Source organism: Castor canadensis, chromosome 9 (genome assembly GCF_047511655.1).
Source record: "Castor canadensis chromosome 9, mCasCan1.hap1v2, whole genome shotgun sequence".
In the NCBI taxonomy this organism is placed as follows: Eukaryota; Metazoa; Chordata; class Mammalia; order Rodentia; family Castoridae; genus Castor; species Castor canadensis.
In genome coordinates, this window is record NC_133394.1 from 22,656,525 (window position 1) to 22,670,181 (window position 13,657).

At 41.0% G+C, this 13,657-nt stretch overlaps 1 protein-coding gene across 7 annotated transcripts in view; it reads right to left on the minus strand.

Annotated features, from left to right (window-relative positions):
* The window catches only part of Fam13a (family with sequence similarity 13 member A), a 309,967-nt gene that overhangs the window by 239,473 nt on the left and 56,837 nt on the right, over positions 1-13,657 (minus strand). For all 7 annotated transcript variants that reach the window (XM_074041354.1, XM_074041353.1, XM_074041351.1 and 4 more), the window contains exon 3: positions 4,667-4,876. In XM_074041354.1, coding sequence (XP_073897455.1) covers positions 4,667-4,876 — 210 coding nt within the window. The remainder of the gene's footprint in view (positions 1-4,666; positions 4,877-13,657) is intronic.

The window sequence follows — 13,657 nt, forward strand, 5'->3', positions numbered from 1 at the left end:
AAGGAGGCTGAGGCAGGAAGATGGGGAGGTTGAGGCCAGCCTGGGCTACAAAGCAAGTTCCTGCCTCTAAAGAAAAAAAAAAAAATCTAAGTAGTGTGAGCCCACACCAAGGGCCACTGTTGCTATACAAGTAAGCTTCACATCTAGACTGTCCTGAGTAGCAGTTTTAATTTAGCTTAAATACTGAAAAACATACTTACTTGGCACTCCAGAAAAAACATGGAAGAGAGGAGCTGGAGGTGAAAATTTGGAGCATGTTTTGAGCAGTATGAAACAGCTTGCTCCTTTCTGGGGGGCAGAGGGTGTCAAGGATTGAACCTAGCGCTTTGTGCAGACTGGGCAAGTGCTCCATTCAACAGCTTGTTCCTATGTCCTCTTTACACAGGATGCAATTCAAAGGCCCGTACCACTTTAACAAAAGAAACACTGAGCTGTGATAAGAGTATCAAGAGATCTATTGTCTGTTATGAGGGCTGAATTATGAAAGCAGGGTAGTCTTCTTAAAGGGAATTACATCAAAGAGATTTTATCTTACACTAATGAATAGTAGAAAAGGGGAGACAAGCCAGGTTTGGCAGTGAATGTCTGTAGTCCCAGCTACATGGGAACCTGAGGCAGGGAGCTCACTTGAGCTTATGAGTTTGAGACCAGCCCAGGCAACATAGTGAGACCTTGTCTCAAAAAAACAAAAACAAACAAAACAAAACTCCCAAAAGCATTGTGAAAAGGGGAGATGAGAGTGCATTATTGGCCAAGCACAACGTCTGGGTTTTTGGGGGGATAGGTAGAGCAGTACTGGGGTTTGATCTCAGGGCCCATATCTTGACAGGCAGGTGCCCTACCACTTGAGCTATGAGCTATGTCCCCAGCCCTTTTTGCTTTAGTTATTTTTCGGATAGGGTCTCACATTTCTGCCTGGGCCAGTCTTGGACCATGTACCTCCTATATACATCTTGCTTGGACAGGATTGTAGATGTATAGCGACACAATCAGCTTGTTAGTTGAGATGGGGGAAGGAGGGTCCCATTAACTTTTTTGCCAAGGGCTGGCCTAGAGCCATGATCCTCCCAACCTCTGCCTCCATCTCCATGCCCGGCCACATCTGTTTTTAGTAGGCATTAAAAACAGTAGGCAGGGGTGGGAGTGTAGTTTAGTGGAGGAGTGCTTAAGAATGGGCGAGGCCCTGGGCTAGATCCCCAGCACAGACAATAATAAAACATCAGGCACTTACTGTCTATAAAGAGATTTACCTTCCCAGGTTTTATGAGTGGTAAATTGCAGTGTTTAACCTCCTCCATAGGAGAGGATAAATCATAGGGAATGCACTCTTTTTCATCTGTTTTCTACTTGAATTATTACAGAGAGCAGTTCATTTGATCTGACTCCTAAGGCATGCTTTCTTTCTTCTACTTATCAGATTAAGTAAGTAGCAGGTGCTCAATTAATACTCTTTATTGAATGTCTCAGGTGTAACTTCAGATTTGGAAGAATTGAGCGAATAATATTAATAAAGCAAAAATGTAATGCCTCATTCAAAATTTGTTCTTTGTGCATAAACTCACATACCATATATATAATCAGTCTTGCTTTTATGGTGACTCTGTTGCTAAAGGAGTTCAGGAAATACCACCCCATTTCAAACTGGGCACACTTGAGGCACAGCAGGTGCAGGGAGGGCTTCCTCTGAGGTTCCCTTATCTAACTGAAGTCAGAGCCTCCAAATATCACAAGAGAAAGTGACAGACCCTCCCTGTTCTGTAGAGAGCTGCAGGGGAGGGGGGAAGGAAGTAACTGCATTACCTGAGAGACTTTTTACCTGTATCACAAGACAGCTGCTGCTCACTATACTCTTCTCCTCTCACTGTCCTAGAACCCAAGCCTCTGTCCCTTCCCCTAGCTAAGCATGCCAGAAACACGCCAGCCATCTGGCACTTCCTCATGTCTCCTATTGCGTGTGGGCATGCCTGTAGTTAAAATGGGTTTCTTCCTATTAATCTCTGTGCTGTTCATTTATTTTACAGCCTCAATTACCAAACCTTTAGATGGAAGAGAGAACGTTCTCTACCTTATACGTGCTTTTATGTTATACAATCAACTTTTTTGGCCACCTAGGAATGACTTCATGAAGAAGAAGAAAACAAAAAATGTTACTATAATATAAAATGTAATCAAAATAATAAAGCAGCACCTTCTCATTAGAGGAAAACTATCCTAGGAAATGTCAGGCAAGTTTCTGAAATTCATAGGAGTTTTTCGTACTAAGGGTAAGTAATATAGAACACTACAGAATAATATTGAGAACACTAAAGATATTTGATTACTAAATATTCTGTATTATGCAAATAATATTTGTCTCCAATTAGCTTTTGTAGCAATTGTGTAAAAATGATTTATATCTTAAAACTTCACATCCTTATGATATCTATAAAATAGTGGTTGTTAGAATGATTGAAAGTCTCCAAATAGGATCAACAGTTTCTCCTTGAAATGCTCACCCAATAACCATGGAAATGTTCACACATGATAAAGGTCAGTTTCCAATTAACAACCTTCAAACGCATGTCATTTTCCAAATGTCACTTATTGACACAGAAAGTTTAAAAGCACTGTAGACAACCAGAACAAATTGTCTACAATTTTTCCTTTTATATTTTATCACTATTTTCAATAGAATATAGTATTTAATAAATTTGTCTTTGATTATATCATGCTCTTCTAAAAAAAAAATCATGTTTTGAAAAAGAAAATGGCTAAATACCAGCAAAATAATTCAAGATTGGACAAGGTTTCTGGGATCTTTCATTCTGTATCATTGTTATGAACTGACTTACACCACCCCCAAACTCTCATACTGAAGAACTCTACCTTTCAGCACCTGAGAATGGGACTGTATTTAGGACCCTTAAAGGGGAAATAAGGGTTAATGAGGTCATGTGGATGGGGCCCTTGGTCTGATGTCCTCAAAAGAAGAGGAGGAAACATCTAGAACCCATGCACACAGAGGAAAGGTCACGTGAGGATATCGTGAGAAGACTGACCATCTGCAAGCCAAGGATATCGTGAGAAGACGGACCATCTTGCCACAAACCAACCCTAAAGGCATCTTGATCTTGGACTTCCAGCCTCCAGACTGTGAGCACATACATTTCTGTTGTTTAAGCGACTCAGACTGTGGTATTTTGTCACGGGAGACCTAGCAAACTAATATAATCACTCTTGGGTGGGAGGTCCCTAAAAATCAAAGGTTGTGATCAGCCCACCCATTCTAAGGAGAGGTGTTAGATAAGGTAGAGGAGCTTATTAAAGTGGGGCTTTTCCCTGGCAAGTGAGGGGCATTAGAACACGACTTGGGAAGTTTAAAGACTTGAAAACTCATGAACAAATCTGAGATGTCGCAGAGAAGCTGGCTACGGGGCCCTGACTATCTGAAGGTCACCTCAGGAATCTGGGAGCTGTGGAGGAGAGAGAAGGTATAAGAAGGCACTGCTGACATTAGGGTCTTGGGGAGCTACAGATGAATCTTTCTCCCTCGTGGATGGCTAGGTGGGTGGTTAGCGTGATCTCCCAACGCAACCTCCCAAGTCACTGCTACCTGACTCATTAGTCAGCTTCCTGTCACTGTAACGAAATACCTGAGAAATGCTAATTATTAAGTAAGGGGCAGTTAATTTTGGTGTGTGGTTTTGGAGTTCAAGTCCAAGACAGGGCAGCCCTATGGGCTTGAGCCTCTGGGGAGGAGGACACCTCTTGGTGGGAGTATGTGACACACATCGTAAGTGAGAAAGCAGACAAGCCCAGAGTTCCACAGCTCCTTTCCAGGACACTCTCACTGACTTAAGGTCCTCCAAATGGATCTCACCTCTTAAAGGTCTATGGCACCTCCAAATGTGACCTTGGGAACAAAGCCTTTACGCACGCATCTCTGGGGAAGCTCGTCCAAACCACAGCACCTGGTATTTGAAAATGGTCTTGTACAAAGCCTCTCCCGCACCTTCCTCCTCATCCCATCTGGCCCACTGAGCAGGTGAACAGCAACCCAGCTGTCATAAAGGAGGGGGACTTCAACTACCATCCGTCTTGACCTGGTACCCGACACGGAGAAATGCATTCTCCTCTGTGCACTCTAACTTGGCAAAAACAAGGAAAGAAAAGGCTTTTCAGAGTTAAGTCATTTTTCTTACTGTATAGAGGGGAAGACCTTGAATCATTTTAGTTTAAAGAGCAGGTCCTTCATTTAAAATTCACTTCCCACTCTAATCAAAAATCATTTTTGGCCTCACAGACACAATTATTTTAGGTTTCACTCTCACTTAGGAGAAAAAGAAACCACACTAGCTAGTGAGGCTTCCGGTCCCCAAAGGTCACTACTAACCATTTCGTCGCGATTTTGTAAGGAGAATTTAATATCTTGTTCTCATTCCTTCTGTGCCAGTCACTAGTCAGAACAGAATTTCTTCCACACCAAAGTGCCAGGGCGTTTTTGATATGATGTTACCAAAACACTCTCTTGCCCATGGTCTCAGAAACTCCATTTACTCATTTGAGGTAGGAGATGAGGGCTTGGCACGAAATAGCAAGGTGGCTGTTGGGGAAAAGCCACCAGTATCCAGGTGTTTCTTTTAGGACTGGTGTTTTCACTGACGAGCAGAGCTGTGCGCGCACTCACCCTGGAAGAGATGGATTAAGCGCGGCTGCACCGCGGCGGGGATCACGCGCTCGGGCAGCTCGCGCAGGAAGAGCTTCAGCAGGCTGGCGGCCGCGCTCACGTCCCCGACCTCCGCCAGCTCCACGCGCGCCCCGCTCTCCAGCTGGAGCCGCAGCTGCTGCACCAGCCTCGCGTTGCCGTTCACCCTGAAAAGGCCCTCCTGGGTGAGCCCTGAAACACCAGAATGGAGACAGCTCTCATAAACCATGCAAAAAACGAAGGAACAGCAACAGCAGAAGGTACACATCGCCAGCCAGGGTTCTCTGAACACAGCAAGTATCAATCATCAGAAGATTTTTGCATTTTATAAAAGTTTTCTTAGAATTGTAAGGTTTTTTTTTAAATTTATAACTGTTACTATTTTTTTTTATTGTTGTGCTGGGAATACATTGCAGCATTTACAAAAGTTCTTACAATGTATCAAATATATTGTACATGAATTAATTCTAGCTGGCCTCCATTCCTGGAATAGTTTCCACAGGGCTCATTTTTACATTTACATACATGTGTACACAGTGTTTGCTCCATACTCACCCTCCACCTTTCCCACCTCCTCTCCCCTCCCACTGATACCAACACCCCCAGGCAGGACCTGTTCTGCCCTCCTGTTCTCTGCTTTTGCAAATGAAACAAAAATATGACATCTTTGTTTGTTTAAGATAGCTACACAGGGAGTTTCCTTGCAACATTCCCATTTATATATGTATCATAACCCCAGCTGGTTCATCTCTTCCATTTTTCTTCTTTCTACTTTAGTCCCCTTCTTATGGTAGTTTCAACTGGTTTAAAAATTCTATATTCATTCTTGTATAGAAAGTACATCAGCCATATTCACCTTCTTAACTTCCTTCTTTTACCCTCTCCCTTTCCTATGTAACCTCCACTTAGAGTGACCTGATTTTTATAATATTGCTGTATCTATTTTAGGTCTATAATCTGCATTATGAGGGAGAACATGCAGCTTTTGGTCTTCTGAGCCTGGCTAACTTCACTTAAAATGATGATCTCCAGTTCCATCCACTTACTTGCAAATGACAAAATTTCATTCTTCTTCATGGCTGAGTAAAATTCCATTGTGTATAGATACCACATTTTCTTAATCCATTCGTCAGTAGTGGGGCATCTTGGCTGTTTCCACAGTTTGGCTATTATGTATAGTGTTGCAATAAACATAGGTGTCCAGGTGCCTTTGTTGTAACCTGACTCACATTCCTTCAGGTATTTCATATCTACTGCACATCAGCTAAAAAACTCACATACGACTATTAGGCAAGGTGACCTCTAAAACAAGGCAATGCCTTGTACAGAGAACATATAACATTACACAAGGAAATTTCATTTATATAATCTTATACACTACACAACTGAAATTCACCTAGCATTCCAGAAGGTCTAGGATTTTATAAATAGCTATTTTTTTAATGACATGTGATAAACTTCTGAACTATACGTGATTGTTAGCAGAGTTTTAGGCTAAAAGCCCAAACTCCAGAAGTTCCAACAAACCAGGCTCAGCCACTCATCCCAACAGGACAATAAAGAGAGGAGAAGTGGCTCAGTGTAGTGTGTGATGATGTCAGGAAACAGACAAGGGGCATCAGTGAACCCCAAGTCTGTCTTCAGGGTACTAACATGAGCTTTACGTTTAAACAGAGGAAGAACTGGGGCAAGGGACCAGAGGAATGCAGTCTCAGTCAGTGATGTGGTATGATTGCTCCTTATTTCAGTTCTGGTCCTGCAAGATGGTTGGAAGAAGTCCTTATCACTGTGCCTTGGGGGTAGTTTCAGTCTCTTGTCATAAACATGTTTATCAATCAGCCCTATCTTCCCAGAATCCAAGATGACTGAAGGTTTAGGACAATGACTAGAGATTTTCAGGTGCCTTTTGGGGGGGCATGAGATGGGTTAGATTTTACTGGTTTTCAAACAAACACTCCTTCAGCAATTAACCTGCCTAAGTGCAGAGTTAAGCAGGTGTCTGACCCAGTGTTTTACCATAAAGGAGACAGATGCAAAAGGAAGTCAGCATGCTAGCTTTTCTGCTCTTAGGTAACTTGTGGGCCCAAACGAGGAACCAGTGCTCTTTTTAGCAAAAGCAGCTTCTAGGTATATTTGTAATAATTTAAGAAATAACTAATACTTCTTCTATAGTTAGGAATCACTCGATCTAAAATGTAAGACTCTATGAGAGTACAGAGGGGTGTAAGATCCTTGCTTCAGTCAAGGACATTGGTGGCAGTGAGGTAACAGGGAATGCTTCATGAAGGACCTTAACCTTGGACTAAAGCATAGGCAACATGGACGGAGTAGGGCTGATATACAGTGATACTAATGAAGCTTGACCTTCAGACCCTGGCTATGGTTTAAGTGTCTTTTCCCTCCAAACTCATGTTGAAGTTTCACTGCCAATGGAATGGTATCAGGAGGTGAGGTCTTGATGTGATCATGGGTTCATGCCATTACTGTGGGAATGGGCTTGTTTGAACAGGTGAGAGCACACCCCTTCCTTTTACTCTCCCTCACTCCCCTTCTGCCCTGTGAGCATGCTGCAAAAAGGCCCCAGCCAGATGGCAGCCTGGGACTTCCTGGCCTCTGAAACATTTCTGTTCGTCATAAATTACCTAACTCTCAAGTATTCTCTTACAGCAGCGCTAAACGGACAAAGACAGGGCAGGTTGCTTTCCTGGACCCTTAGCAAGCTCTGACCCTAATTCTGTATTATTGTTATATTTTCTTTCTTAAAGAGGTCTCAAAGGATTGCAATAGTCAGGATGGTCAATGTCCCCTGCATGTCTATAGTCTTAGTTCCCAGAAAGGTTGTATCAGGAGGTACCACAGAAGTTTAGGAGACAGGGCCAGTCATTGAACCTTAGGTCACTGGGGACATGCCACCAAAACGAACTGTGGGACCCTGGATCCTCTCTTTTTTCTTCCTGGCTGATGTGAACAATTTTGTTCTACCACATACTTCTTCCATGGCATGCTACCTTGTCAGAGGTTCAAAGCAATGGAGCCACTTACTCTTGAACTGGCACCTCTAAAATCATGAGGAAAAAGTCCTTTTTCTCCTTAAAAATTAATTGCCTCAGCTATTTCATTATAGTGAAGGCTGACAAATGCAAGCATTAAGCATCAGGATTCAACAAAACCTTGATCTACCCTTGACAAAGAGGAACAAAAATATAAATTGAGCCAGAGACAGGAGAGCCTACAGTAAGGTAGGCAAATGAAAATGTGGGATACTGCCAGGTGTGGTAGTGCACACCTGTAATCCCAGCATTTGGGAGGTTGAGGCAGGAGGATTTTGAGTTTGAGACCATCTGGGGCTACATAGTGAGTTCTAGGCCAGCCTGATCCGCACAGTAAAACACTGTCTTATGTTATAAATGATATAATTTCTAATCTGTGTTATATATATACATAGGTAAAATGTATATATATTATCAATCTATCTATCTGTATGAAGAAAAAGAAGGAGAAAGAAAGAAAAAATATGAGGTATTTAGGTCAAAGAGCAATGGGGTAATGGATACGAAAGGATAGGGCCTATGAGTGTCAAGGTAAAAAATGAAGACTCAACACTGGAGCGTTAGGCTTTAAGGAAGACTTAGCTAGCTCCCAAGCAGAGAGTGGTGAGGGCAGAAACATGCCTTGGGAAGAGTAGGGCCCTCTGTCATGAAGCAGTAAGATTGAGATTACAGTGGAAATGGAGTGAAGGAGAGATTAAAATGATTGGGTAAGTTAGTACAAAAGGAAGTTAAGGAGGCAGGGAGAGGTGAAAGGTTACTATAAGGGTTGAGAAGTAGAATCCAGGCGAAACCACTGAAAAGAAGTGAGGGGGTGGGAACTGATTGCCAGCTCAGTGTAAGAAGTGTGTCAGAATGTGGAGGAGCGTTGAAGGTATAAGAAACAACTGTCTTTAGAAACTGTATTTTAGGCCAAGGACAGAACCCTCTTCTGAGAGTCTAGTGGTATGTGTTAGCAAAGACACAGTCACTGAGGCCAACCGGGCTATTCTAGAGGGGAGAGGACTGTGTTTTTGCTTCCTTCTCTTGCCTGTTAATCACGCTGTTCTTTTAAGCAAAAGAGGAAGCTACTTTTTTATTTTAATTTATAACTTGATAAAATACCTTATGGACCCTTTTATTCAATAAATATTTAATGAGTGCCTAATATAGAACTATGTTACTTAAAAAAATTTTTTGAAAAAAAAAAGATTCAAACACTATCATTACCCTGATGGTGTTCATGGTCTGATGAGATGTTTGTGGTCACCCACAAATACCTATTACTTGGCTGTGAAGAACATCAATATCAAAAGTAGACAAGAATTTGAGATCTAATTTTGACAAAAATTGTGAAACCAGAAATGATACTGAAACTATCTAGGGGGAAAAAAAAACCAGGGCAGCATGGGAAAAGATGTATTTTTGAGGACAGTGATTGAATGAGAACTCTGGAAATAGCAAGGAAGTGATAGGAACCCTAAACAGCAAAGAGAGGAGGAACAGCAGCCTAGAGGAAAGAACAAAGCAAACTGCAACCTTAGCCCTGACTCCCTGGTTGGGATCGGGGAGTGGGAGCTGTACACTGTAGGGAGGGGTAAGCAGAAAGTGTCGTGTAGGCAATTCCATGGTAGCAGCAGACTGGCAGCCCTAACAGCAAGAGTCCCATGGTCCTCATAGACTCCAAATCCAGGTTGAGGAGCAACTGTTCTGCTCCAAAGAAGGAGCTGCCCTAACCTCCAGAACCCAAGCTACAGCAGCCACTGTTAGATGCCATCTTGTCTTAGGGACTGGCAGCCAGCCCACTGAAGCTGTTAAAAGCCATGGGCTTATAAGCATCTCACCAAGTAAAAGACAGCCTCTCTAGTGTCTTGTAGCCTCAGGACCAGCAACTGCCACAGCTACAAGCCTGAGTCCCACCTGCACTTACCTTGAAGGAATGAGGGAAGGTCTCCTTCCTAGCCCACAACCCTTGAGACTGTAGCTCCTGGTGCAAAGTCCCAGTTTCACCCATGTCTGCCCATTAGGAGCTGAGAAAGGTGTCCTACAGCTCCAGGAACTTGGCTACCAGAGGCCCCACGCCCTGGCACCACCTACACTGGCTCTGTGGGAAATAGAAAAGGCCCTGCTTCCCAGCCCACAGCCTTTCAACAGAAGCTGCTGGAGCAGAAAGCTCTAATATCACTTGTGCTTGTTCCTTGGGATGTGGAAAAGGTGTCATCAGGGCCCCACAATTCCAAACAGTGGTTAGCAGTGCTACCTAGGGAAGGTCCCCTTTGTGTCCTAAAACCTTGAGTCCAGGTTACTCCAGAATCACCTGTGCTCCTCCTGCAGGACCTTTGGAAGGATCCATCTCATTCTGTGGATGCTTGTACAACAGGCCTAAGCACCTTCCACACTGGTCCTGAGAGTCTTGAGGAAAGTCTCCTTCACATCCTGTAGTTGCTGACACCACAACCCTTACTGTCACCTGTGTTTATCCCAAGGGACCAAGGGACCTCTCTAAATTCAGCACCATCAAGTCTGACCATGAGCCCTAGTGTCATCAGCGCTGGACTCTGTAGAGCCTGAGAGCACACAGTTTTGGAAGTCTATGTCCACTGCAAAGTCACAGAACTACTTCCATGGACTGTCTAGACTATTAAGGCACTCACAGACACTGCTGACATCAATCCAAGATGAAGATAGACGGAGAAGACACTTTTGAGCTCCCCATAACCAAAGCAAAGCACCTGCCCAACTGATATCCTACACCACATGTAAAAAAAAAAAGGTCTATGAAAGCTAATCCATAAAATTAGCATCTGTTACACCAGATGCACAGACATCAACACAAGGACACAATACACATGAAGGAAACATGATCGCTCCAAAGGAAAACCAGAATTCTCCACAAATACCCCGGTTTGAAGGAAATTATGAAATGTTTGAAAAAGAATTCCAAATAATGAACCTAAGGAAACTCAGTGACATGCAAGAGAATAGACAAACAAAACAAAGAAACCAGAAAAACAATTCAGGACATGAATGAAAAATTTACCAGAAAGATAGAAATAGTAATTTTAAATAGTTTTTAAAAGCCAATCAGAAATCTTGAAGGTAAAAACTTTAATCAATTAAATTTTTAAAAAAAGAATGAAAAAGAATAAAGAAGGGCTATGAGATTTATGGGATACTACCAAGCAAACAAGTGCTTGCATTATGGGAATTCCAAAGATAAAGAAAGGGGCAAATGCACTGAAAACCTATTTCATGAAATGATAGGCAAAATAGTAAAAAACTTCCCAAATCTTCAAAGATATAAGGAAAGCCAGATGCAAGAAGCTAGAAGGACTGCCAATCTGATTCTACTCAAATTAATCTTCATCAAGATTCATTATAGTCAAAATTTCAAAAGTACAATACAAAAAGAGAATCTTAAAAATAGCAAGAAAAAAGAATCAGGTCACATATAAGGGACTGCCTATTAGACTTACAGCAGATTTCTCAGCAGAAACATTATAAGCCAGAAGAGAATAGGATGGTCTATTCAAAGTCCTAAAAGCAAAAAACTGCCAACCAAGGATACTATATCCAGCAAAGCTATCCTTCAGAAATAAAGGAGAAATGAAAATGAAATCTTTCCTAGATAAGCACAAAATGAGGGAATTCACCACTTTCAAACCAGCTTTATGAGAAATACTTAAAGGAGTCCTACACTAGAAACAGAAGGATGAAAAGAACTGCCATGAAAACATGTGAATATACAAAATTTACTAGAACATATGTAGGAAAGAAGGAATCAAATCTTAGCATGACATAAAAGCTACCAAATTGTAAAAAAAATAATGAGTTATTAAGCAACAAAAATATTTTTAAAAATTCAACAAAATGACTGGAAGTTCTTATCAACAATAACCTTGGAAGTAATGCATTCAATTTACCATCGAAAGTCATAGACTGTCTGAACGAATAAACACAACAAGACCCAATTTTACACTACTTACAAGAAACTCACTTTATTGGTAAAGGTACACATAGATAGAAAGCGAAGGTTTGGAAAAAGATCTGTTGTACAAGTGAAAACCCAAAGGGAGAGGACCGGTTATACTTGTACCAAATAAGGCATACTTCAAGTTAAAAAAAATTAAATAAAGAGACAAAGAAGGCCATTGCATATTGATAAAAGAATCAATTCAACAACAGGATATGACAATTGTAAACATATGTGCACACACCATGAGACTACCCAAATATATAAGGCAAATATTATTAGATGTAAAAGGAAGCACTTTACAGTAATAGGGATTTGACCATCCTACTTTCCTCAATGGATGGATCATCCCGACAGAAAATCAGTAAACATCTGAACCTAACCATACTATAGAACAAACGGACCTATAGCCATCTAGAGAAAATTTCACCCATTAGCAGCAGAGTACACATTCTTCTCATCAGTACATAGAACATTCTCCAGAATAGGTTATGTAGTAGGCCACAAATTAAGCCTCAATCAATGTAAAATACAACAGATAGGAAACTGCAGAAATTAAAAGGGGAATCAAAACTTTCTAGAAACAAATGAAAATGACAGCACAAAATATCAAAATCTGTGGAATACCAGAAAAGTAGTACCAAGGAGGAAGTTTCTAGCAATAAAAGCACACATCAAAAAAATAGAATGCTCTCAAATAAACAACTAACAGAGCTCCTCAAGATCTTACTTAGAAAGCAAGAGCAAACTAAACCCAAAAATTAGTAAAAGAAAAGATAGGAGTATAAACAAATAAAATTGAAACTATACATATAATACAGAAATAATTAAACAAAGATTTTTTTTAAAGGATAGGCAAAATTGGCAAACTTTTAGACTAACGAAGAAAAAAAGAGAGATGATCCAAACAAATAAAATCAGAGGTCAAAAAGGAGACATTACAAGTGGTACCATACAAATATAAAGGATCTTAAGAAAGTACTATTAACAAAATGCTAAGGGGAAAAAAACCCCTGGAAAACCTAGAAGTGGATAAATTCATAAACACATACAACCCACCCAAACTGAATCAAGATGAAATGCAAAATATAAACAGGCCAACAATTCATAATGAAACTGAAGCAGTAAAAAAGTCCCTCATCTAAAAACCATCAAGATGGCTTTCCTGATGAATTCTATAAAATATTTAAAGAAGAACTAATCCTACCTCTTAAATTTTCCAAACTGAAATGGAAGGAACTCTGCCAAACTCTTTTTTACAAGGCCAGCATCATCCTGATTCCCAAACAGACAAAATGCAACAAAAAAAGAAAACTGTAGACCACTATCTTTGATCAACTGATGCTAAAATTCTCAATAAATCAGTAGCAAATCAAATTCATTAGCACATCAGATTATCCACCATGATCAGTGAGATTTCTTCCAGGGGTGCCAGGATGGTTCAACATATGCAAATAAATAAATAAATGTGATACAACACATCGACAGAATGAATTACAGAAGCCATATGATCATCATCTCAATAGATGCAGAAAAGCATTTGATAATACTTCACTATCCCTGCATGACTTAAAAACAAAAACTATCCACACACTGAGTGCATGGATCACATCTGTAATCTCAGCTCCTCAGGAGGGGGAGATCAGAAGGATTGTAGTTTGAGGCTAGTTTGGGAAAAAAGTTAGCAAGACCCCATCTTCAACAAGTAAGCCATGTGGTGACATGTGCCTGTGGTCCTGTCTATGTAGGAGGTTATAGGTAGGTAGATCATGGTCCAAGCTAGCCCCAGTGAAAAACATGAGATCCTATCTAAAAAATAACCTAAAAAGGCAAAAAGGTCTGGAGGCGTGGCTCAACTACCAAACACCAGGCCCTAAATTCAAACTCCAGTACTGCAAAAAAAAAAAAAAGCTCCCAGCTAACTAGGTACAGAAGGAATATACCTCAAATACTAATGGTTGAATATGAAAAACC